The 25432-nt window shown below is 37.4% G+C and overlaps 1 protein-coding gene across 1 annotated transcript in view; it reads right to left on the bottom strand.

The window, feature by feature from the left end:
• Positions 1 to 24825, bottom strand: part of LOC145980335 (BSD domain-containing protein 1-like) — a 57020-nt gene extending 32195 nt beyond the window's left edge. Inside the window, exons 1-6 of the mRNA XM_083113375.1 lie at positions 24727 to 24825; positions 22082 to 22127; positions 18687 to 18803; positions 17237 to 17392; positions 12888 to 13073; positions 4022 to 4154 (exon numbers count right to left, since the gene is read on the bottom strand). Of these exons, the coding sequence (XP_082969501.1) occupies positions 4022 to 4154; positions 12888 to 13073; positions 17237 to 17392; positions 18687 to 18803; positions 22082 to 22127; positions 24727 to 24737 (649 nt within the window). The 5' untranslated portion in view covers positions 24738 to 24825. The remainder of the gene's footprint in view (positions 1 to 4021; positions 4155 to 12887; positions 13074 to 17236; positions 17393 to 18686; positions 18804 to 22081; positions 22128 to 24726) is intronic.
• Between the last annotated feature and the right edge of the window lie 607 nt (positions 24826 to 25432).

The following is a 25432-nucleotide window of genomic DNA, read 5'->3' as shown; positions in this document are numbered from 1 at the left end:
AATAAGACCTATAATGTTTTGAACTTACACAATACGAGCTGCCTCGTGAACTCGTTGAAATAACTGATAAGGGACATAAATTTGCTATAGGCCAGAATAAAATAGAGAAGGAAGAATTTGTTATAGCCACCAAACGCATCATAGGCATTTTGTCAGATAAGGACGAGAAAAATGAGCTAAGGCATAAAATGCACGATTTCATTGAGGAAAGGATTAGGACAGAGTTTAGAAAGGAAAGAGGTAGGGGGGTGGTGGGAAGTCATAGGGAGAAACTACACCGAAACCTAAGAGAAAAACTTAAATGAGTGAGGGAGTGGGTCGACAAAAACGATTTATTCCTTATAAGATCCGATAAGGAAAATAAATTGGTAATAATGGAGAAGAATACTGGAAAACTGAAAAAATGTTTCACCAATGATGATTTTGAAGTAATAGAATGAAAACCAATAAACAAATTAAGAAATTAATTTAGAAAGGGGATCGAAATGAGTTTGACACTTTCGAGATCGGTATTGAAGACTGTAAGAGGGGCGAAATTCCTATCGCTTTCGGCATTCCGAAAATGCATAAGGAAGGGATCCTGATGAGACCAATTATACCCATGTATACTTACCCGGGATATAAACTGGCGAAAACATTAATAAAGAGGCTAAGGGATGTTGGGAGAAGACCGAATATAGCGTTGAGAACTCTTGGGAAGTGAAGAAAGGACTAGAGGGGATAAATATAAACGAGGAGGATGAAATTCGTAGTTTTGATGTCATTAATTTGTATCCTAGCGTTCCTCGAATTAAAGCCACGGATTGTCTTCAGAGGTGGGTTATGGATAAGAAAACTGATGTTGTTATGGCCTGGGAGTTCGTACGGTGGTTTCATCTAGTATCAGGGTATAATTATTTCCATGTTAATGGGAAAATATATAGACAAAATGAAGGACAGGCTATGGGTAACCCTGTGTCGAGAATAGTTTCCAGCATATTCCTACATTTCATTGAGAAGGATTCGTTGAGTGAGGGTTAACAATGATATTAAATATTTTTGTAGGTATGTAGATGACATCTTGGTTATCGGGAAAAAAGAAATATTAGATCGTATTTTCGAAATACTGGAGAACAAGATGATAGGATAAAATTCACAAGTGAGAAAGAAAACTAAGGAGTAATTAACTATTTGGACATGAGGATTGAATGAGTTAATGGTGGGTTTCGAACAGGGGTTTATCACAAGAAGTTAGCAGGGGATAGATATATCCACCAAGATTCTGAACACGCAAACAGAATTAAGAATAATCTATACATGAACTTCTACATTCAGGCCAGGAGGCTCTGTAATTGTAGGGAGGAAAGAGAGAAAGAAGAAAATTGGATAATGAAGGTGGGGTTAAAAAATGGTTACAAAGTAGAGGAAATGAGGAGAATAAAAAGGGGGGGTTAAAAAAATTTGAATAAGGAAGGTGGAAAGAATGAGGTAAGTAAGAATAAAGAAGTAGGGGAAGTAGAGTGCAAATACGTCGGCAACCCATATGTAAAAGGGGTGTCCGAAAAGTATGATGAAATTTTAATAGACTTTAGGGGAAATGAGAGCACCCCGAAATATAGAGTATTTCACAGAATACAAAAAGGATGGAAAGGGGCAAAAAGAGGTCAGAGTTGAGAAGGGCGTGTATAGGATAACTTGTTCATGTAGTAAAGCATATATAGGACAAACCAGAAGAATCATGGAAACTCGCTGGGACGAGCATGACAAGGATATAAAGGAACAATCAGCGAAGACTGGGCTTTCCGAGCATGTTCTGGAACTGAAACATAAGATTAAAAAAAGGGAAGTGGTAAAAAGAGTTCATAAACAACCCGATAGGAACGTTAACGAGGCTGCAAATATTTGTGTTGATAGAGGGAAAAACTAAATAGGGATGACGGCAACTTGGATGAAACATGGATCAAAATGATGGATCAAAATGTTTAAACAATGGGGAAAAAACAGTGAAGAGTCTGTTAAATTCCTTGTCACACCGGAAGTAACTCACACTGCTTCGGAATCTGTGGAGTTCACATTGGAGGGGATGTAGCACCGTTCTTTTAGAATTATCTCCTAGCCTATATGGCACTTTTAATGTCATGTAATTTTACATTCTATATCCCAATACCCTTTTTTTTTTTACCTAATCCTGGATTTATTTATATATATGACGAAGTATTTTATTTACTGATAAGAAAACCTGAAGAAGCTAAGCATAGCTTCGCGAAACGTCGTTTGCAAGGATTGTTACGACTATTATACTCACGTACGTTTTTTATACTTTTTATACTGTGTAACTAATGTAAATATATACACTTTTAATAAAATTAATTATAAATTTGGATCATTCTCTTTTGCTTTGAAGGAACACTTATAATGTTTGAAGATATTATTTTTATCAATCAGAAAATAACTGTTATAAATATGAATTCGAAATATTCTACAATTTGATAATTTGTCCTAGTATAGAAAATTACTTTTTAAACATTACATTTATTCAAAATGATTCAAATTGCAATTCCAGAGAGATTTAATTATATAAAATGAACCAAAACTATTCTTTAGGTGGAACCATGACTTTAGCCTAACAATCTCAAATTTAAGTATGACAATATACCAGCTTTATTGTCATAATATGTAACCTATCGATGAAATACTGATTTGCCACTTCTGCTTGTAATAAACAGAACACTCAAAATATGGAAATTTTAGTTAAGACTTTAGTAATACACAACACCATCATTCACCACGTTCCAATATATCTGTAGCACTGAAATAATAATTATATACTTAAATCCAGGGAAAATCATAGCTGATAGTAGCTCTGATGAAATATTTTCAGTTGTGTATCATTTATGTGAGTTTACTTTTGTTTATATTCTATAGGGTAGCAGAATTGCATTTGTAATTACTTCTCATTTTCATTTTATTTTGCTTATTTTTGGTGCATACAAATCTTGATCTCACTTCTGGAATACCTCCCCGATGCTGTAGAGGTAACGTCATTGCCTTACAATCAAGGGGTTCCGGGTTCATTATCATGTGGAGACACTGCAAACTGTAGGTCCAGTCCCAATTAGTATATCTGTGTATAAAGTGGACTTAAAATAAAAACTCAAACTAATTTCTGACATAACAATCATTTTTAGGACCTGGGACTTCATGTTATAACATATTTTTTATTTGGCATCGGATCGAATACTGGGGTAAAATCTTTACATTTCTGATGAAAATCGGCCGAAATAGACAAAAATGATCAGGCATATTTTGACCTATTTTACCAATTTCGCATTTTTAGAACATATTTATTCAATTTTCTCGTAATAAGACATATTCCTGCATAATTTCATAATTGTCTTGCATATAATTGGTTATTTTATAATTTATTCTTCGTACCTTTAGAGCAACCGATAGTTTATATTATCGATGGCAGGATAAGGAAATTATGTACGAAGAAATTAAAAGCAGATGTCGTATTTTCTTACTAACTTGTACAGAACAATAATACTCCCGCTTTGTTTAGCGAGCTGCTAATTATGCTTTAGTTTCCACAATAGTAATAGTAAATGACATAATCATAAATGAAACTTAGAATAATTGTAGTGAACCTCCCTATATTTTCAATATTTTTCCACTACATTCTTAGAATAAAGGAATTCTGTCTTCATTTAATACCCCCCCCCCCCAAGTCAATCTTCTCTAGAATATACTGACATCCTGTATAATGATAAATTTGAAAGTACTGTTGTGAATATTTTTGGCTTTACTGGGAATATTTCTGCATTTTTCTGAAGTCCCGGGCCTTAATCATTATGGTAAAGTTCCCCATGAATATAGCACAGTGCCATGAAGGTACATGGATAACAATTGTTACAGCAACAATTTAATTCTGCAGCAAAAATGTCACTGGATATCTACAATATCAAAATTGTTCTTCCAGTACAAAAAGAATTTGCAACCTAGTTTTTTTTTAAAAGAAAAAAGAAAAACTCTTAGCGCTTACCATCGTCCCACTGAAAATCTTCATTCATTTCTGTTTTCTCGGCTCGTTTCTGTAAGGCTTGCCTCCGTGCTTCTTCTTCTTCTAACAAGGCCTTGCGGAATAAGTATCGCTGCCAAAACAAAACATGGGACACCTGAAACAAGGAATGAGAGGCTCACAACTAACATACATCAAAGCAAAGTGAACGAACCTTCTTGTATATTCAAATTATTAACCAACAACTAGAAGTATGAAAAGTGTACAGAAAAATTCCAAGACCCCTCCCCCCCATTTTTTAAATGAAGGACTGTTTACAATGAAAGGGTGAGACTTACACATGCATAAATACCGGTGGCATACTCTCCATGTTACCAAGTTTACTGTTAGTAAACCAACTTTTTTATATAGTTTTTTTACACTTACCTTTACTACATGGGCAATTGCTCATTATACATGGTGGCGCATATTGCATTTACCCATTTGAGTTGGCAACCCTGCCAGAATATACATGTGCATGTGTGGCATAGATACATCTGTGGAGAGTTAGGAGTCAGGCAATTAGTATACCATGGCCGGTGCAGATGCTGATTACGGCGGTGGATGACCAAACAGGCACCGGGCACTGTGGTGGAACACCATGCACCTGTTCGAGAGACGCACAGCATTCTGAGGTGGGTTAGACAGTGGAGAGCTACAGCTAATGTTGTGAACCGTCAGTCACCGTGAAATAAGCACTATTCAACAGGACATGTCGAGATGTGCGTCATGAAGCATTCCCGCATCGCCTCGAACAGTGCATCCAAGCAGGAGGAGGACATGTAGAGGACGTTATTTTCAAGGTGCACTGATGTCTGTATTGTCCATATTTACACTGTATTAAATGCCTATGCGTATATTTTTTATTTCATAACCATATAAGGTTACTACACGGACTCACAGTCTTTCCGTTGCCATTTGAAGTTGGTAGATATAATATGCACCATCCTGTATATTATGCAAACTATGGACTGTATTAGTGGTGCGTCCCAGCAGACGACGGAGCACGTGTTGAGTCTAAACAAATCGATGTGCATCGTACATTAATGTAAAGATGAGATTTCAGAGAATATGTTTATATATAACACATACCTTACTGAGACTAAGATAGAGAATAACCGGAGTTAGAAAATAATGCATTTTTATACAAAATCTAGACATTCCAGTCCCGAGCACAGCTGAAGCTCATCCGGTCTCAAGTCGGTCACACTGCTGTTATGGATAATGGGAAACCAGCAGCCTCAGTGGCAGCGCAGCACCCATTGGCTGCGATTCCGGATAGGATGTCATTAGGAGCTTTCGCTTTACTCGATTTCCTACTCCATTTATTCTTTACATTCTCATCTGTAAGGTACGTGTTATATATAGACGCATTCTCCGAAATCTCATCTTTACATTGATGTAGGATACGCATCACAATTTTGGTTAATAACTGCTGTAACAATTCTTAAAGCTAACCCTTCCGATGGAAAATTCATTGGCTCAGGTAGATTTGTTTGAAATCATGACACCACACTTATATGGTCCATTAAAACAAGCTTCTAAACCAGAATTTAAGTAATTATTTAAAGAACTAAAAGATTAGCTCATAAGAAGCTCAAAGAGCTTAAATTATTTAAATGTCATTATGCTATTGTATAACAGTATGATAAGAAGTAAACTCGAATATGCATCGGTTGTATGGTCTCCTGGGTTTATATCTTATAAAAATAGAATAGAGCAAATTCAAAAAAGATTTCTACGGTACTTATACTACAAGAAGAATCAAGTATCTGCTTACGAGATGAAATTATCTTATAAGTGTTTATTGAAAGAATTTTGTTATGTAAGCCTCAGTAGTAAGAGAGAATTAGCACAACAAATATTTCTTTACAAAACAGTAAATGGAATTCTGGATAATAGTAACTTTCTTCTTCAGTTTAAATTTAATACTAGAAAATCTAATCTTCGGATGCGACACCTTTTCCTCTGTGATATCCCGAGAACAGAAAAATACAAATCATCACCTTTATTCAGACTCTGTTCTGCATAGAAATAATATTTCTACAATGCATGAAAATCTATATTTCAGTCTGCCAGTTTCTTTGTATCCAAAAACATTAAAACCAATTTTTTAAAAAGACTAGTTATACATGTGAATCCATTCTACTGTGCATTATTTTCCAGTATTCTGAAATTATTTTACCTTCTATGATAAATTTTCTTTATTATTATTTTTATTTTTCTTTGTTCAATACTATGTAAAGGCTATGATCTGACAATGAATATACGAGGGGTGACTGAAAAGTTCTCGGCCTACCCATGATACATTTATCGTAGCTGAATGTTACTTTAGCTAATCATAATATATGCCTTTGCAAAGCCCCATACCAAATTTCATAGTACTATCTTTTTTCGTTTTTCAGATTTTGATGTTTGAAGTGAAGACGGTGAGCATTTTCTGAAAAATGGATAAAGTGAGCATTCGTGCGGTTATCCAATACCTCCTGAAAAAAGGCATGAGTGGACAGGACATCCACAAGGACATGATGGAAACATTGGGGGAGGATGCCCCATCGTATTCTACTGTGAAAAAGTGGGTGGCGGAATTCAAGGGGGGGAGCACCTCTGTCCAAGATGCACCTCGCAGTGGAGGGCCGGCAACGGCCTGTACTGAAGAAAACATCACAGCAATACAGGATCTTTTTATGGCAGACCGGCGAGTGATAGAACGTTACATCGCAGAGAAAGTGGGGATGTCCCAGGAACGCGTTGGACACATACTAACAGTTATGCTGGACATGCACAAGGTGTCATATCGATGGGTCCCGAAAATGTTGAGTGCTGAGAACAAACGTCAGAGACACCTCTTGTCTGCAGCAAACTTGACCCTCCTTCAGGCTGATCCTGAGACATTTCTCCAACGTTTTGTAACCATGGACGAAGCATGGGTCCACCACTTTCAGCCAGAGTCCAAGGTGCAATCAAAACAGTGGAAACACCCCTCCTCCCCCACCCCAAAAAGTTCAAGTCAGTGAAATCAGCTGGCAAGGTGATGGTCTCTGTTTTTTGGGATGCGAGGGGTGTCATCCTGGCTGAGTATCTAAAAAAAAAAGGTGAAACGGTGAACGGTGCGTATTATGCTGCTCAACTGAAGCGTTTGAGGGAGGCCATCAAGATGAAACGTCGTGGAATGTTGAAGAAGCGCGTCCTTTTCAACCAAGACAATGCACCCGTGCACACGTCCACCATTGCAATGTCCGCCATCGAGTCCTGCGGCTTCAAACTGCTTCGACACCCTTCCTATTCGCCAGACTTGGCTCCCTCAGACTTTCATCTGTTCCCTAAACTCAAGCAACACCTCGGTGGAATCCATTTTCCATCAGATGATGACGTCATAGCTGCGGTGGAGGACTTTCTTGCAGTGCAGGATGAAACGTTCTACAAGGAAGGTATCATGGGCCTGCAGCACCGGTGGCAAAAGTGTGTGGCGCTGAAAGAGGACTATGTTGAAAAATAGCCATGAACGATTGAGCTCCTGGCAACCCTTCATGGGTAGGCCGAGAACTTTTCAGTCACCCCTCGTATATGTATATGGTTGGATGTATATGTGTTTCTTTCCTGTAGGACTTCACTTATTATCTTGTGTGTATAAATGCGTTTGTGTGTGTGTGTGTTTATATGTAATCTACACTCTTAAATGTTTATTATTTGAATATATGTAAGTTTTCCTGAAATTGGAGATTCTCTCTGTTGGAAGCAAATGAATAAATAAATAAATAAATGTACGCCACTGATCATTCTCCATTACACCCTTCTGATGACCAGCTATCCTCCCATATAGCATGCACTACTGCATTGGCAGAAGAAAACTGCTTGTTCCTTCCTGCTTTCTGTGGCATGCTCTGCAGAGGTAGTGTTCCAACATGGAGGGAAATTTCCCTTGGTGTAGGGTAACCTAGGTCCAATTTTAGGTCAAAAGGGAGATTTTGTGAAAATCATAGAAATTGCTGGAAAATTTGCATGTTGCATGGGTGTTTTATTTATGATACATCAAATTAATAAATATATACAGGGTGTGACATAAAATGTTTATTGTTTTTTATTTTGTTGGGAGAGTTTACGGTGAAGGCACATATAAGGCCATGGATGTTCCCAAGGTAAAATATTCCGGAGGTAAAATAGTCCCCCGTTCGGATCTCCGGGTGGGGACTACTTTGGGAGGTCTCTGGACTAAGGATAAGATCTACATTAGGAATAAGGATATTAAATTAGGCACCTGGAATGTTCTGAGCCTTTACCGGCCTGGGGCATTTCAGTGTACAGTTAATGAGATAGTTAAGTATAAATTAGATGTAGTAGCTGTCCAGGAAGTTAGGTGGCCAGGAGAAGGGAATTGTAAAACTAAAAATTATACTTTTTTCTATGGTGGTACTGAAAATCATAATTTTGGAACAGGCTTTTTTATAAATAATAGAATTATCTCGGCTCTTAAAACAGTAGAATTTATTAATGATAGGATATCATATGCAGTTTTACAGGGTAGGTGGTGTAAAATTATTTTAATAAACATACATGCACCAACAGAAGATAATACTAAAGATGATTTTTATACAGAGTTAGAACAGGTCTTTGATAAATTTTCTCAGTATGATATGAAAATTCTGTTAGGTGACTGTAATGCACAAATTGGCAAAGAAGAGACATTTAAACCCACAACTGGTAAAGAAAGTCTTCATGAATTAAGTAATGATAATGGTATAAGATTGATTACTTTTGCAACCTCAAAGAATTTAATTGTGAAAAGTACCACTTTTAAACATAAAGATATCCATAAATATACCTGGTCTTCTCCAGATGGTAAAACTCATAATCAGATAGATCATATTCTCATTGATAAGAGAAGGCATACTAGTATAATTGACGTTCGTACACATAGAGGTGCTGACTGTGCCAGTGACCATTATTTAGTAATTGCTAAATTAAGAGAAAGACTCTCAGTGATAAATCATAAGCAACAAAATCTAAAAGTTCTAAAATTTGATACAGGAAAGTTTACTGATGAAAGAATTAAGAAAGATTACCAAATTAAACTGTCAAATAGATTTGATGTTTTGCAGGATTTAAATGATGATGAAAATATAAATGAAACAGACGTAAATAAGAATTGGGAGCACATACGTAATGCAATAGAATCAGCAGCTAAAGAAAGTATAGGATACCATAAACCGAGAAAAAGTAAGCCATGGTTTGATAATGAATGTCATAATCTAATAGAAATAAGAAATCAGGCTAGACTTAGGTGGTTAAATAACTCTGATGATACAAATCTAAACAATTATAATAGAATAAAGCAAGAAGTTAACTGCACGTTTAGAAGTAAAAAAAGAGATTACTTGAAAAGCAAAATTAACGAAATTGAAACAAACAGCAAAAATAAAAATATCAGAGATTTATATAAAGGTGTAAATGAGTTTAGAAAAGGGTGGCAACCTAAAGTAAACTTGATAAAAGATAAAGACGGTGATATTCTAGCTGACCCAAGCGATATTCTAAATAGATGGAAGAACTACTTTAATGACCTTTTAAATGTCCATGTAGGAGATAAATCAGAAGTAAATGAAGTCCACACAGCATAACCTTTAGTTCCAGAACCTAACTTGACTGAAGTTAAAGATGCTATTAAAAGGCTAAAGAATAACAAAGCACCTGGCATTGATTTAATACCAGCTGAGTTAATTAAATATGGTGGAAATTCATTAATATGTCAAATTCATAAATTAATTTGTTTAATATGGAATAAAGAAGAAATCCCTCAACAGGGGAAAGAATCCATAATTGTTCCTGTGTTTAAAAAAGGTGATAAAATGAACTGCAATAATTACTGTCTACTCTCAACAACATACAAAATATTATATAACATTCTTTCAACAAAGGTAAAGGTAAAGGTAAAGTGCTCCCCTGTGCATAGCACCACGCCATGAAGGCGTATAGGGGTGTGGGGGTAACGCCCCACACTTTCTTGATCCCGGTCGTGAGTGGGGGTGATGTGATCAGCTTCACGCCCCTGACCGCCTTTACCCCCCAGGGTTTCCCCCAGGTACCCATGTTATTCGACGCTGGGTGGGCGCCGGGGCCGCTTCCATCGTTAGAAAAGTTCCCGGATTTGAACCGGCCGGGGATCGAACCCGGGACCTTGAGCATGGTAGTCAGACGCGTTACCGACTGAGCCACCGCGGCCACCTTTCAACAAAGACTAACCCCATATGCTAATGAAATTATAGGTGATTATCAATGTGGATTTAAACGTAACAGATCAACTACAGATCAAATTTTTCACATCAGACAGACACTTGAAAAAAAAATGGGAATATAATCAAAATGTCCATCAGCTATTCATTGATTTCAAAAAAGCATATGATTCAGTCAAAAGAGAGAAATTATATAATATATTAGTAGTGTTTGGAATACCTAAGAAGCTTGTTAGTATGATAAAAATATTCACCAGTGAAACAGAAAGTAAAATTCATGTGGGTATTAATATGTCTGACAAATTTACAATTCATGATGGGTTAACTTAAAACAAGGAGATGCATTATCTCCATTGCTCTTTAATTTTGCCTTAGAATATGCTGTTAGGAAGGTAAAAGAAACTAAAGAAGGACTAAAATTAAATGGTGTGACTCAGTTGTTAGCATATGCAGATGATGTAGACTTACTGGGGGATGATGTGAATACAATTAAGAATAATGCTAAAATATTTTTCAAAACTGCTAAAGAGATAGGTTTGGAAGTTAACAAAGAGAAAACTAAATATATGCTTACAGGCCGAAACCAAGTGTTAGGTAATAATCAAAATCTAATTATTGATAACAACTCGTTTGAACCAGTTTCCAAATTCAAATACTTAGGAGTAATATTAACAAATGAAAATTATATTAAAGAGGAAATAAAAAGTAGGCTTAATTCAGGAAATGCATGTTACTTCTCTCTTCATAAACTTTTGTCTTCTCGTTTAATATCTAAGAAACTAAAAGTTAAAATATACAAAACAGTAATTTTGCCTGTAGTATTATATGGATGTGAAACTTCGTCCCTTACATTGAAAGAGGAACATAAATTGAGAGTATTTGAAAATAAGATCCTTAGGAAAATCTTTGGACCTAAAAGGGATGAGGAGACAGGTGAGTGGAGAAGGTTACATAATTTAGAACTACATAATTTGTATTCATGTCCAGATATTATTAGAATAATTAAATCAAGAAGACTTAGGTGGGCAGGCCATGTGGCACGAATGGGAGAGGAAAGAGGAGTTTACAGGATTGTTGTTGGGAAACCTGATGGTAAGAGACCTGTAGGAAGGCCAAGACGAAGATGGAGGGACAATGTTGAGATGGACCTAAGGGAAATCGGTAGGGATGGAAAAGAGTATATAGATCTTGCTCAAGATAGGGAAACATGGAAGGCCTGTGTTGCTGCAGCCATGAACCTTCGGGTTTAAGAAGGCTAGAGAGTTAGTTAGTTAGAGTTTACGGTTTTCATTGATCGATTTATTTGCTTTATTTTACTTTGCTTTTGTGCCACTTTTGTCTAATTCGCGAAGATGGAGATGAATGATGAAATTCTTGGACACTCGCAAACATCCACGCCCAGGCTGGGATTCGAACCAGGGACTCCTGACGTTGTTGCACGCTGTGCTAACAACTCTGCCACGGGGGCCAGCTTCTGTAATGGCGTTTTCAACATTCATTAAATGTCATTTGCATCATCAATGTATGCAATTTACAGACATGGATCACTTGAGCAGAGCTCAATGTGCTGCAGCCGAGAGGGTGTTTGATAAAAATGGTGACACTGATGCTGCTGGTGCGAGATGAGAACATCAACGTCGTTTTATATGTTCTAATCTCGGGAGACATGGTCCTATTGCATCAGCCAATGAAATCAGGATGTGAGTGAAGAACTTTGAAGCTACGGGAAGTGCATTCAAGCAGAAACAGACAGGTTTCAGATGTTGGATTGTGCCATGGACAATTTCCGTTGCAGATTGTCCGAGTGTCAACGGCAAAATGATGGTTACCTGTAGGACATAATTTTCAAAACAGGAACTTGGCTGTGCATATTTTGACAATGACAACGTGTAGGACGTAGTTGATGTGTTTGTATCTTTATAAAAATAAAACGTAGTACAAGCTTCTCAATAACGGACAGACCTGGGGGGGAAAAAAAAATGTCTGTTATTAAGTAGTGTCCGCTAATCAGAAAATAGTGTAGGATGTTACACAATAGGATAAGCATATTACAGTACGTACTTTATGAACATAATGTTGACGACTTCAACTTTTTCCATTAAAGTCGGTCTTTTGCGTTTCTGTGACATCATAGCAGAAGTGACACACACTTCTCAAGATAACCACAAAGAATACTGTCTACTGTCTGCACTTTTAAAACTAAATACGTTCGGTGTAACACGAAACAATGCACGCTAGTTTGAAATACTGGCTATTGTTGTTATCGAATTCCAGGAATTGAGACAGTTTTCTTTCAGGCTGTCCATTATTAAGAAGTTTTACTTGTGTTGGGGAGGTAGTTTTCAGCGTCCGTTATTGAGAAGTAATATTACCATTAAACCCCATGAATTTCTGCCAGGGCAATTTTAAAATGTCCGTAATTTAGAGGTGACCGCTATTCAGAGGAGAAGTTTTACTGTATTCATTTATTTGCATTTAAAAGAGCTCTGTACAATAAATAAGAATTGTTGTGGTAAACCAGGGCAAATTTCCAGAATACACCACTGAAATACTGAAATTAATTACTTACTTACTTAAAATACTATCTTATGGAACAGAGTGTAATTTCATATACGGCATACCTGTGCAGGCACCAAAGACGTGTATTGAGAATGTAACTCTGGACTAGCCACAAGCTCCTCAGATAAGGCTTCAGGTTTAAGTAATTCTTCACTCATGGCTTCCAACCAAGCTTCATATTGTTGTGCATTTTCTTCAGGATCTGTGAGGTATGTAGCTGGCTCCGTGATGAGAGAGTACAGTTGCGCCTGGTGATAAAATAACAATAAAACGCTATATTTATATGAACAAAAAATCATTTTTTAAAAAAATTCACAGATATATACACTTCTTCTCATAGATATAGCTCTTTGAGTGACACCTGCCTAGTGAAGAGTGTTAACTCTAGATGAGTCCACAAAAATTCTTCACAACACTACTGCAGAGTCTAAAAACAGTGGAATCACAATTTTATTACATTTTCCCGCATTATACAATCATTTTCCCGCATTATACAATCAATCTTGATGGTCCCAATATAGTAAATTGTTAATAAATTTGCTATATTTTAAGTATTTTCCTCTTAATCCCCTGAAAAACGTAAAATCGAGGTTCCACTGTATTCTGGAAATTATGCAAAATATAGTTTCCACTTGTTTCGCACCAGTATTGTGTAAAAACAACAGATTTATGATGAAATTGCAGCTGTTTTAATATTTAGATATAAATCTTGGATATTTCAAAGCAAAACTCTGATAAACTGATGCATAGAATTTGCAGTGAAATATTAATATTAATCCCAGATAGCATGGAACCTTGTGGCTTGAGGTAGGTTGCCAAAGCCAGTTGGATATACCTGGGGGCATCAAAAAGTCTTGACTGTTGAGGTATAATGTGTTTAATAATGGAAAGATTGAAACAACGAACATACATATAGTGTGCCTGTAGTGTCCTCTACTCCGAGTTACTCTTCAACACAGTTCCAATCACGTTCGATGCATTTGAGCCAGCATTTTACCTGGCGTTAAAAAGAGTTTGGAAAAATTCCACAGAACACTCACCGTTCAGAGCTGTTTTAACCCCTGTAGGTCCTTGCGAGGTACTAATAACGACAACAAAAAGAGCCAGAAATGAACCAAGAATAAAGATGGACACGGAAGAGTTGAGGGTAGTGGAGAGCTTCAAATATCTAGGAAGCATAATTGAGAGAAGTGGAAGAATAGATGAGGAGGTAAACAGAAGAGGACAAATGGGTGGTGGACTATATCAAAGCGTTCGAAGATTAATATGGAACAGGGATGTACCTATGAAATGCAAGAAGGTAATATATAACACATACTATGTGTCAATAATTACGTACGGAGCAGATACTTGGACAATGAGAGAGAGAGACAAAAGAAAGATGCAGGCAGTGGAGATGAAATTTTTAAGGAGTATATTGGGGAAGACTAGAAGGGATAGAATAAGGAATGAGGAGCTCCAACAGACAGTGGGGGTGGTGAAGCTTCAGGACAGGATAGATCACGCACAGATGAGATGTTTCGGACACATGAAGAGGATGGATGGAGAAAGACTACCAGTAAGAGCTTACAATTCACAAGGAGTGGGAATAAGGCCAAGGGGGAGATCAAGATGTTGGTGGAAAGAGCAGATAGATGAGAGTGTTAGGAGAAGAGGACAAGATTGGAAAACCATGGAAAGAGCGGAGTGGTGGAAGACCAGAAAAAAATGGAGAGGCTTGACTTCTATGCCGACCCAGACAGAGGCAGGAAACTGGGAAGGATGATGATGATGTCCTTGAATCTCATGCCATGAAGCACAGACTTTATGGTATCCCAAACTCACAATCATTTAATGTGCTGACCCATAGGACATGTGCACTGCATCAAAAATGTCCTGGATGGTGATGCCTCTATCCACTCATATGAGCTCGTCAGCCCTGTGGTGGTTGTCATCGGTCATAGACGTTGAGTCCTGCCAGTCCTTCTCTTGTCCGCACTTTCGGTTTCTCCCACTTTGAATTTAACTACACCTGTGCTAAGTCTGGGCTTCATCGCATGATATTCGAGGACCTACAGGAGGTTAAAACAGCTCTGAACGGTGGAATTTTTCCAAACTTTTTTTGACACCTGGAAAAATGCTGGGTCAAACGCATCGAATGTGATAGGAACTATATGTGAGGGTAACTCTCAGTAGAGGACACTACAGGCAAACTATATGTATGTTCATGGTTTCAATTTTCCATTATTAAACAAATTATACCTCAACACGCAAAACTTTTTGACGCACCCTCATAGCAAGCTTGTCATGTCAAATTTACTGCAATTTTTACAAGCTGTAAATAGTTGGCTTGATTCAAGCCTCATGCAAGCTTGCCATTACAAGTGGGCTGTAAATTTAAGAGCGGTAACACTGTCAGGAAGAAGTGATAACACAGTACATGTGGTATCAGGCATTGAGCATTGTCATATGGAGTCGATGTGTGGAGTACCAAAAGTGATAAGTGCAGCGAGTGGTATTGAGGATGAATTTGAATTTGATTTCAAAACTTTGAGTGTGTTAGCACTTACACTATTTTGCACCCATCACATTATACGGGGTCCAGACCCTTACCATTACAAATAACAACTCTAACGTTGCATAACTAAAATCTTAAAATATTCTGACTTCCGTTAAAAGCTGAGGCTGTAAACGAGCACTCAGCACACATAAGGACAAAAAAACAGGACAACAAACAGAATTATAATGGCCATGGGGCCAGAGCATAGTTTGTCTGTAAAATGCAGTCCAGGGTGTACTATGTGGAAGTGAGACTGACGGTATTCAGGTTGAAATGAACAATTTAAATAATTTTCAATTATTACAATTTTCAATATCTCTATTGATGGGAATCTTTAAGAGTAACTGGTCCAAAGTGGTACTGACTCAGTATTATATTCTATGAATGTTTGTGTTTTTAATACAGTAAAACCTTGTTAATTCGGACCCCGATAAGCCGGACTTCGCTTGATCCGGACAGGCAAAAGTAAAAAAAGCAGAATGCAAGGTTTTAAATGTGGCTAGAAGTCAACAAAAGAACTTTTCAAAAAAAAAAAAAAAAAAAAAAAGGCAGTCAACCACTGACGAAATTCTGTTTCCCGCAGACTTTGTACTGTATAGTGTATTTAGGCCTATGCCCTTTAAATACACCATAATAAACGTGTTTTGTTGCTATAAACAGGATTTTAATGCACTTTCTACTGTTCTTTTAGGTTATTTCAGTTAATCCGGTCAACTTATCCCCTGCCCCATTAGTCCGGATTAATGAGGTTTTACTGTTTTGCATAATTTACATATGTGGTAGGAAATAATTTCTTACACATTATTTTCCAACCCTACTCACAGCACAGAAATAAACAAAATTAAAAAAAAAAACATTTCATGAACAGTCCAAGTATAATACTGATACATATGAAAGAAAAATAAATATCAAACACTGAAAGCAGTCTGTGTGATATATCAAATTAATCTCACAGTGTACACTTAGATATTGACGGAAAAGAAATGCGTGTACAGTGAACACTGATTTTACATTTTCCCACATTATATGTTCAATCGCAATGGTCCCAATACAGCAAAATGTTATAAAATTTTCCTCAATTTTATATTTTTCCACATTTTAAGTTTTTCCAGTTTGGTTCAAGAAAAGATCCACTGTGTGTTACCACAAACAGCAAAATCAAATACATTTTGAATTGAAAACAATGGCTTTTAAATAAATTGCTTTAACACATACTTATTCTTCTTAACATACCATAATGCACATGACATACTTCCATAATATTTATGGTTAGCAAATGTCATCATCATCATCATCATCATCCTTCGCAGTTTCCTGCCTCTGGTTGGGTCGGCATAGAAGTCAAGCCTCTCCATTTTTTCCTGGTCTTCTTCTCTTTCCACAGTGTTCCAATCTTGTTCTCTTCTCCTAACGCTGTCCCCTATCTGCTCTTTCCACCAACATCTTGATCTCCCCCTTGGCCTTATTCCCACTCCTTGTGCATTGTAAGCTCTTACTGGTAGTCTTTCTGCATCCATCCTCTTCATGTGTCCGAAACATCTCATCTGTGCCTGATCTATCCTGTCCTGAAGCTTCACCACACCCACAGTCTGTTGGATCTCCTCATTCCTTATTCTATCCCTTCTAGTCTTCCCCAATATACTCCTTAAAAATTACATCTCCACTGCCTGCATCTTTCTTTTGTCTCTCTGTGTCATTGTCCAAGTCTCTGCTCCATATGTAATTATATAGTATGTGTTGTATATTACCTTCTTGCATTTCATAGGTACATCCCTGTTCCATATTAATCTTTGAATGCTTTCGAATGCTAGCAAATGTACCCCCTTTTAATCATTAGCTAAAAACATATTAACCACTTAGTTGCAATCTTACCTCCAGTCTGTTAAGGATGATTGGTTTGGAATTCTGGATAACCATTGCTTCTTCATCTTCATCCTCAGGCGGGGGATTCAAAACAGTCGTCACTTGGCCAAGAAATGAAGAAAGGCTCTTCTTCACAGTGTTGGCAGTGGAGTCAGAATTGTCAAGCTGGAAAATTGAATACTGTATTGTTAACATATCCATAATGTAAACTAAAGGTACTTGAACAATAAATTTCAACAAAGAATGTGAACAATGGTGAAAGACACCTGGGCTTGAGTTGGCATTAAGTTGTTAGAAATGACTTTTCAGATTGTTATCTGTGTTGGACAGCATCAGAATTAATAATCGATACTTTGAGACATGCATATTTTGTTTCTGGCAGAAACATGAAATGTGATGTCTGTAATGTTAATTTTTCATGGTTTTGAAAGGTTTGAGGTACATTTTCCCACCACGGCTTGTCACGAAATGATGTGAAATGAACTGCAACATGAGAAATCAACTCTTAAACGAAATTTAGAGTTTATTTACAGACACGGCACTTATCTGAAGTCTGAATTATCCTGAGAGTTATGCAAAAACATGAAAAATTTATTATTCCTGTTGCAAAAATTTGACAAACACAGAAATAAACTTAAAATTCTGAAAACTACATAAATTTGCTATTAGAAAGGAAATGTTTATTTTTTGTAATAGGCGCAGTTTTCAAATCAAATTTGGAATCTTATTTGTCATTTAAACACCAAAATGCCATTTTATATACAACTTTTGATCCCAAAATGTGCCCAGTTTTACTATTGAAATGTTGATCTTTTAGCATGGACGTACAAAACGGGGAGCCACGGCCCCACCCTGGAAAATGAATGTCCAACTAAAAAGTATATATTTCACATAATTTCATTTCAGTCACAGTAATTTATGTTGATCATTACAAATTCGTTTAAGAAACATGATAATTTTAGACTGAAATAGTGTTTTTTGAGTGGGCATCACTATCTAGGGAAAAATTATGCCTCCTTTGTCCTCCCCTCCCTTTTAGTCACCATAAACATGTGGCTCTGCTGATACTGGCCAGTATTTTACACACACACAGAACAAAAGCTGTATTGTGGATTAGAAAGTTAAACAAAATAAGGGAAGCCTAAAAAAATCCAAACACCGCTCTATCATGAGCTGTAGTTGGCCTAGCCAACTAATAAAGGTACATTACATATGGAAGGTTCTTCACTTATCAAACCATACAAATTTCAGATGGTACAAACCTTGAAACCAATTGACAAGATCGTATGTCATCCGTTCTATGTGGACAAGCAGCCTTGAATGCGAGCGTTTGTGATGCATGTAAACTTTTAGTCTCTCTATAGACGCTTAGCATGTTCTTCTATCACACACAGTTTCTTTATAATACACATGTAAAGTTATTTCATTTAAAACAACTGTGAACAATGAAATATATTACCTGGAGCTTATCCTTGAGAACTGTCGCAGTGGAACTTACGACACTGCTAGCTTCATTCTTAACAGCACATGAGAATTCATCCAAGTCACGTTTCACAAACTCCAACACCTCAGCAGACTGGAAGAAGTGAATAAATCATTAAATACATTTTACAGAAATATGAAAGTGAAAAAATCATTTTCAAGATAAAAAAAGGTCAGAAATATGACAATGAGTTATCAATGTTCATGTAGGGTGAAAATAAATTATATTTCACACTGCTTGTGTTTCGTTAGCTCTAACATTGACTAAGAAACACTACAATGCTGAACAACCAACCATATAGTAGTAGCGTAAAAGGGGATAATAATAAAAAGTAAAGTGCTCCCCTGTGCTTTGCACCATGCCATGGGGGCATATAGGTGTTAGGGCCACACACTTTCTTCATCACGGCCGAAGGTGGGGGTGATGTGATCAGCACCATGCCCCTCGCTACCTTTACCCCACAAAATGTCCTCCAGGTACCCATTTTATACGATGCTGGGTATGTGCCAAAGCCACTTGAGGAAAACATCCCAGTTCTCCCCCACCAGGGATCGAACCCGGGGGTCTTGCATGGTAGTCTGATGCCCTAATGACTGAGCTACCCTTAAGTCAGAATTTTAGGTAAGGGGATATTTCGCCGAATATATTGAAGGGTGCAGAATTGCCTGAAGTGCATAATTTTAATTCATTAATGACTGTGCTACAGCGACTCAATTATAATAATAATAGTTTATCAGAGCGGACCTTGTCTGAGAGATTAATACAATACAAAGTATACATTGAGAAAACTTGAAAAGGAATATACCTAGTCTGGCCATAAATACTGTTACAAATTTTCGGCTTGGACTGTACATCCGGTAGTCAGGCTCATGAACCATGCTCTTCTGAAGTTCACTCCTGACCATTGTGGGTTCAGCTGTGAAAGAGCAAGCGTGTATCTTCTTGTGCTTAGCATGGAGTGGGGCGAATATGAAAACAGAGTAGCCATAATTGCTCGGCATATGGTTGGGAAGTCACCTTCAGATTTTCCATGCCCTAAAAAACCATGAAGAACAGCAAAAGGTTTGTGTATCAGACAATTCAGAGATTCACTGATACTGGTAGCATGAAAGATCGCCCAAGAGTTTGTCAACTTCACACCGTATGAACAGCTGCGGCTGTTAAAGCAGTGATGGCTCGCATCCCCCGAAATCCCATCCGAAAGCAAGTGATAATGGCACAGGAGCTGAACGTTTCACAACAATCAATGTTCAGGGTACTTAATGAAGACCTTGGAATTGGAGCTTACCGGTGGAGTACTGGAAAGCACTCCAGTGAAGTGAAGAAGCAGAGGGAACTGAAATCGAGATGGCTCCTGTAGCGGTACGTTGCCAATGGGCATTGCAGGATTCTCTTCACTGGTAAGAAATTGTTCACAACTGAAAAAAAGTTTTAACTGCCAAAATGAAAGGGTGTATGATTCAAACTCTCTAGAAGTTTTTGAGAGTTCCCAAAAATCAGAGATGCCACCAGCCCTCCTCAGTCATGGTTGGTGGGGGTTGAGCTATGAGAGTTCCACCAGGCCTAATTTTTTTTAGAAAAGGGCTTAAAAGCCGTGCGAAAGTGTATGTGGAAACTGACCTCGACCCTCTCGTGACACTTTTGAACCAAACTATGTCTCACAATGAATCCTGGATGTTCAAGAAATATTCTGCCCCAGCTCATAAGGCAAGGATGACACAACTGGTGACTGGAGACCAGTGTACTCGATTTCATCTCCACTTTTGATTGGCCATCTGATAGCCATGATCTCAGTACCTTGGACTACAAACTGTGCCTAGAGCTAGAGGGGACTGCCTGCAAGAAGAGGCACCCTATAATTGAAAGTTATAAGCGCTCCTTGATAGCAGCAGGGGCGGACTTTCCCATCAAGACCATCCGTGCTGCAATAGATGCCTGGCCAGGGAGACTTCGAGCCTGTGGGAGGGTGAAAAGTGTAGATTTTGAAAACTGATTGGTGCTATTTGCGTGTAATATATGAAATATATGCATACTAGAAGAACATTTAAAAATCTAGAACCATATTAAATTTATTCACAAAATAGTGTTATCATGTACTGTTTCAAAGAACTTATTTAATGAAACACTTGGGTTCGAACATCTTTATATTAACTCCATATCACATGTATAAAATCAACAACCAGTAACTATAACAACAATAATATATATGGCTGTTTCAGCCCATGGCTTCATAACTTAAACTAATATATAACAATATTCCCCTTGGTTGCAAAATGAAACATAATAACAATAATATATATGGCTGTTTCAGCCCATGGCTTCATAACTTAAACTAATATACTTAAACTAATATATAACAAGTGTGTAACAGTATTTATAGCCAGACTAGGTATATAAACTTGATGGATGCAAAATATGTATGCCCTTCAATACACTAACTTACTTCACTAGAATCCATACTTATTGACCATGTGCTTCTAGTACACAGTTAAGGACATGTAGGAAGAGTCTCCATGAGATTCTCTCTTCTGCTGCATCTGCAGATCGCTGTTGCCAACTTAGCTCTTTTGGAGCCAGATCTGGCTCTTCCATGAGCTCGTTTGGCTTTGCACTGTACATGAATGGAAAAAGGACATGCTCAACAATTTCTTGGTCATTAGAAAAGTCAAAACTTCAATTTGAGTTTTCCATAAGGAATACATGGGATTCTGTAAATACTTTTATCATATTTTTCAAACATCATGTCTAGCTTAATAATTAACTTTAAAAACCGCTTCCACTTGCAACATGGAGAGAATCCATACTCTCTCGTCGAGTCGGGGATTTTTACAGTAGCAGTGCCCATTCCAGCGATATTGAAACAATGCACAACTGGTGCGAAACTGTCAATCTTCGCCTTAATGCCTGGAAGATAATGGGATCTCTAGAACAGTGTTGTTGTCTACATATATGTAATAATTTCAGACATCACAAACCTATAGCTCTTGAAAATATCCACACAGAGATATCTTAGGAAGAACATTGAACATGTAGAATTTTTCATAAATTAGAACTGTGGAATGAAAAAGTTACTGCCATGATAGTTCTAAGGTCCAGCTGAATATTTAGTACAGGATGGTACAACAAAAATATTGTTTATATTATTGTATAATGGCATGTTTATTATCCTGATTTATTGATACATGTGATACAGAAAACACACAAACATAAAAAAAATATGTACTGCACTCTTTATTAAAAAAAAAAAAGTTCTGAAAATTTCCAAGTGAACTCGAAATAAAAAAAGAAAATTTTACAGCTGAATTTGAAAATTCAGGTGCCAGCTAAAAATTTACCCCTGTGATACTGATATATAATACATTAAAGTTTACCTTATCTCGTGCAGCTTGGAACCAAGAACCCCACCAATTGTCTCCCCTGTAAAAAATTAAAATTATTGTTAAAATTTATAGTTGCAAATAAAAAAATGATGATAGTTTAACACACAACTAGAATTAGCAAATTAGTTACCGTGTAAAAAGCTGATATAAGTTGAATATTTTTTTTTAAAAAAAAAAAAGCTTTTTCGCATTGTTTTACGAACAAAATTTTTAACTATGCTTGCCTAACCTAACCTAACCTTGCCGGAAATGGTTCGTGGGGCTATCCGTGAATGGTTTTTGGAGCTATCCATCAATGGTTTGTGGAGCTACCCGTGAATTTTTACACCCGTCCTCGGCATTTTAGCAACAGATTTGGGTAAAAAAAAGTAAAGTGCTCCCCTGTGCATAGCACCATGCCATGAAGGCGTATAGGGGGTGTGGGGGTAACGCCCCACACTTTCTTGATCCGATCTTGAGAGGGGGTGATGTGATCAGCATCACACCCCTGACCACCTTTACCCCCCAGGGTTTCCCCCAGGTACCCATGTTAAATGACGCTGGGTGGGCGCCGGGGCTGCTTCCATCGTTAGAAAAGTTCCCGGATTTGAACCGGCCGGGGATCGAACCCGGGACCTTTAGCATGGTAGTCAGACGCGTTACCGACTGAGCCACCGCCATTCGGGTAACAGTTCCGTATATTGGAAACACATTTCTTCATTTTTACAGAAGAAACAGTAAATTTCTCATAAGGGACAGACGGATTTCATCAAATTTACAGGAGAAATTACTTACCGAATGCAGTTTCTTTATACTTCTGGAAGTTCAGGGAAGTGTTTTCTCACATCGTTCATTGACTTTGCCGGTAAATCATATATTTTCCAATATAAGTGTGTGACCGATGCAGGAAAGCTCTTGCATCCATTTACTTCCAGGTGGATGTAGCCTGTGTCTGATGACGTAATCCCGATCAGTGTTTCCAAACACGTGTTTTTGTAACTGAAGAAGGTACATTTCCGCAAATGGTTTGGGAGGCTGTGGCTCAATGGTTCGTGGGGCTATGTGTCAATGGTTCGTGGGCCTATGCAAGAATGGCGTGTGGGGCTACGCATATTTTTTTCGAAACCAATTCTTAACTATTGTAACCTATACCCTACCTAACCTAACCTTACCGGAAATGGTTCGTGGGGCTATGCGTCAATGGTTTGTGGGGCTACGTAGGTATTTTTGGGTGCAGTGGGGTGGAAACACTGCATGCCGAGTACAGTAGTGAAACAGTGACCGCCATTTTGTGTGTTACCATAGGCAAAAAGAAACGAAGAAAACTTACTCGATATTTCGCAAATAGAGCTTATTTCCGTGAAATAAGCGAAATGGCACCTTCAGCAATGTTTCTCAATGCAGAATACGTAAGTACGAATATTCAAATTAAATGAACTAGCAAATTTCAGCTGTCTGTCCCTTACAAGAAATTTACCGAAGAAACTACTTATGGAAATGAGTTTCTGCAAGCTTCCCAATGTTCGTCGAAGTATTTTCTTTCATTGTGGAATCTATTTGACCAGGAAATCATGTATTTTTCAAGAGAAATAACCAAACGACGCACAATTGCCATTGCTTTCGCTACGTGAACTGCATGCCCTGCACGTTCAATGATGTAACCCACTGTTAGTGTTTCAAACTCCTAACCCAACCAAACCTAACCTTATGGTAATGGTTCGTGGGGCTATCGTCAGCTACCCGTGCATAATGTGTAATTTCCACCGGTGACGAACACGATAGTAGGTATTTTTCGGTGAAGAAAGTTGAAACACTGCATACCCACAACGTGAGTCAAGATGTGTCCGCCATATTGTGTGTTCTGGAAGCGAAGAAAAGAATAAAAAAAGCACTCAGAATGTGAAAAATTGCATTTGTTTTTGTGTAAAAAGCCTAATGGCACCTTGAACCATGTTCCGCAATACACAATTGGTAAGTACGAACCATGCGAAACACAAAATATCCGATTTTCATGTATTTCCGACATACGGAACTGTTACCCACATTCGTGATTAGAAGGCCAAATTTAGTTAGTATACCAAATATTAACGACATTAGACATTCTCTTTATTCTTGATTCATACCAAAAAAGCAACAGGATATTTAATGTCTCAATCATTATAATAATTCATTTTCATTATTCTTGATTCATACCAAAAAAGCAACAGGATATTTAATGTCTCAATCATTATAATAATTCATTTTCATAAGTGAAAATTCTTGGTTACAAAGTGTAAATATAGCTGTTACCCGTGAAAGATGCTGTCTCGTCTATTCTTGTAATGTTTGTAATAATATACGTCCGTTTCCTGTCCAAAATTTAACTAAAATCAAAGTGGACCCATAATAATTACATTAAATTTATTTCCAACTACTTTCTTAAAGGTTGGTTGATAAGATATTGGACAGGTGTTTATACTTTGCCACTAAATCAGACATATCCTCACAAAATAGTAAGAATAAATTAGAATTTGCCTAAATATTCATCACATATGATTGAGGACAAGGTAATTAGCTGAAGGGCTTTAAGCCACGCATCAACAAAAACATAACACAGTATCTGATACAGGTCACTTATTAACACAACGCATTTTAACCTCAGGAGTAATTCTACTTACTTTTCAGCCATGTTGCACAATTTTAAGTGTTATATTTAATTTCCCTTGCTTCCATATGAACACGAACACAACTTTATTTGTGTTTATGAGTGCAAAGTTCCCTTAATGACTCACAGAGGCGCTGCTGTTCGTGATCACTGATCATGATCAGTAAATTCAATAAAATCCCTCACCTGAAAAATTCCCCCGGCGTGGATTATGCATGACCAAATAAACTTCAACTACAGCATGACTACAGCAACGAACAGGTCCACTACGATATGAAATATGTTTTAAATACATTCATATTACGGATCAAGATAGAGAAATGAGATATTCTAAATATTTCGTTGATATTTTGTTTCGTTCGTGCTTGATAAATACGCCTTCATAAAAATTGCTGAAATTCGCGTTCTACGTCATGGGCCCATTGTCGTCCGGAAAGGGGACCAAGCGGGGCTACGCCCACCCTGGAATTTGAATATCTATCCATCTTAAAAATATATAGGTTCACACATAATTTCATTTCAATCATAGTAATTTATGTTAATTATTATGAAGGCGTTGAAGGAAAACTATAATTTCAGACTGAAGCAGTTTTTTTCGAGGGGCATCACAATTTTGGGGGAAAATATGCCCCTTTGCCTCCTCCACGCTGGAAAAAATTACCTTGCTTGACCCTCCCTGGAAAAAATCCTGCGGACGTCCATGCATGGGTCGTAAAAAC

The sequence above is a fragment of the Lepisma saccharinum genome, chromosome 27 (genome assembly GCF_977018435.1).
Source record: "Lepisma saccharinum chromosome 27, izLepSacc3.1, whole genome shotgun sequence".
Classification (NCBI taxonomy): Eukaryota; Metazoa; Arthropoda; class Insecta; order Zygentoma; family Lepismatidae; genus Lepisma; species Lepisma saccharinum.
Note: the sequence above shows the minus strand (reverse complement) of the source record. Positions and strands in the feature narration are given on the sequence as shown.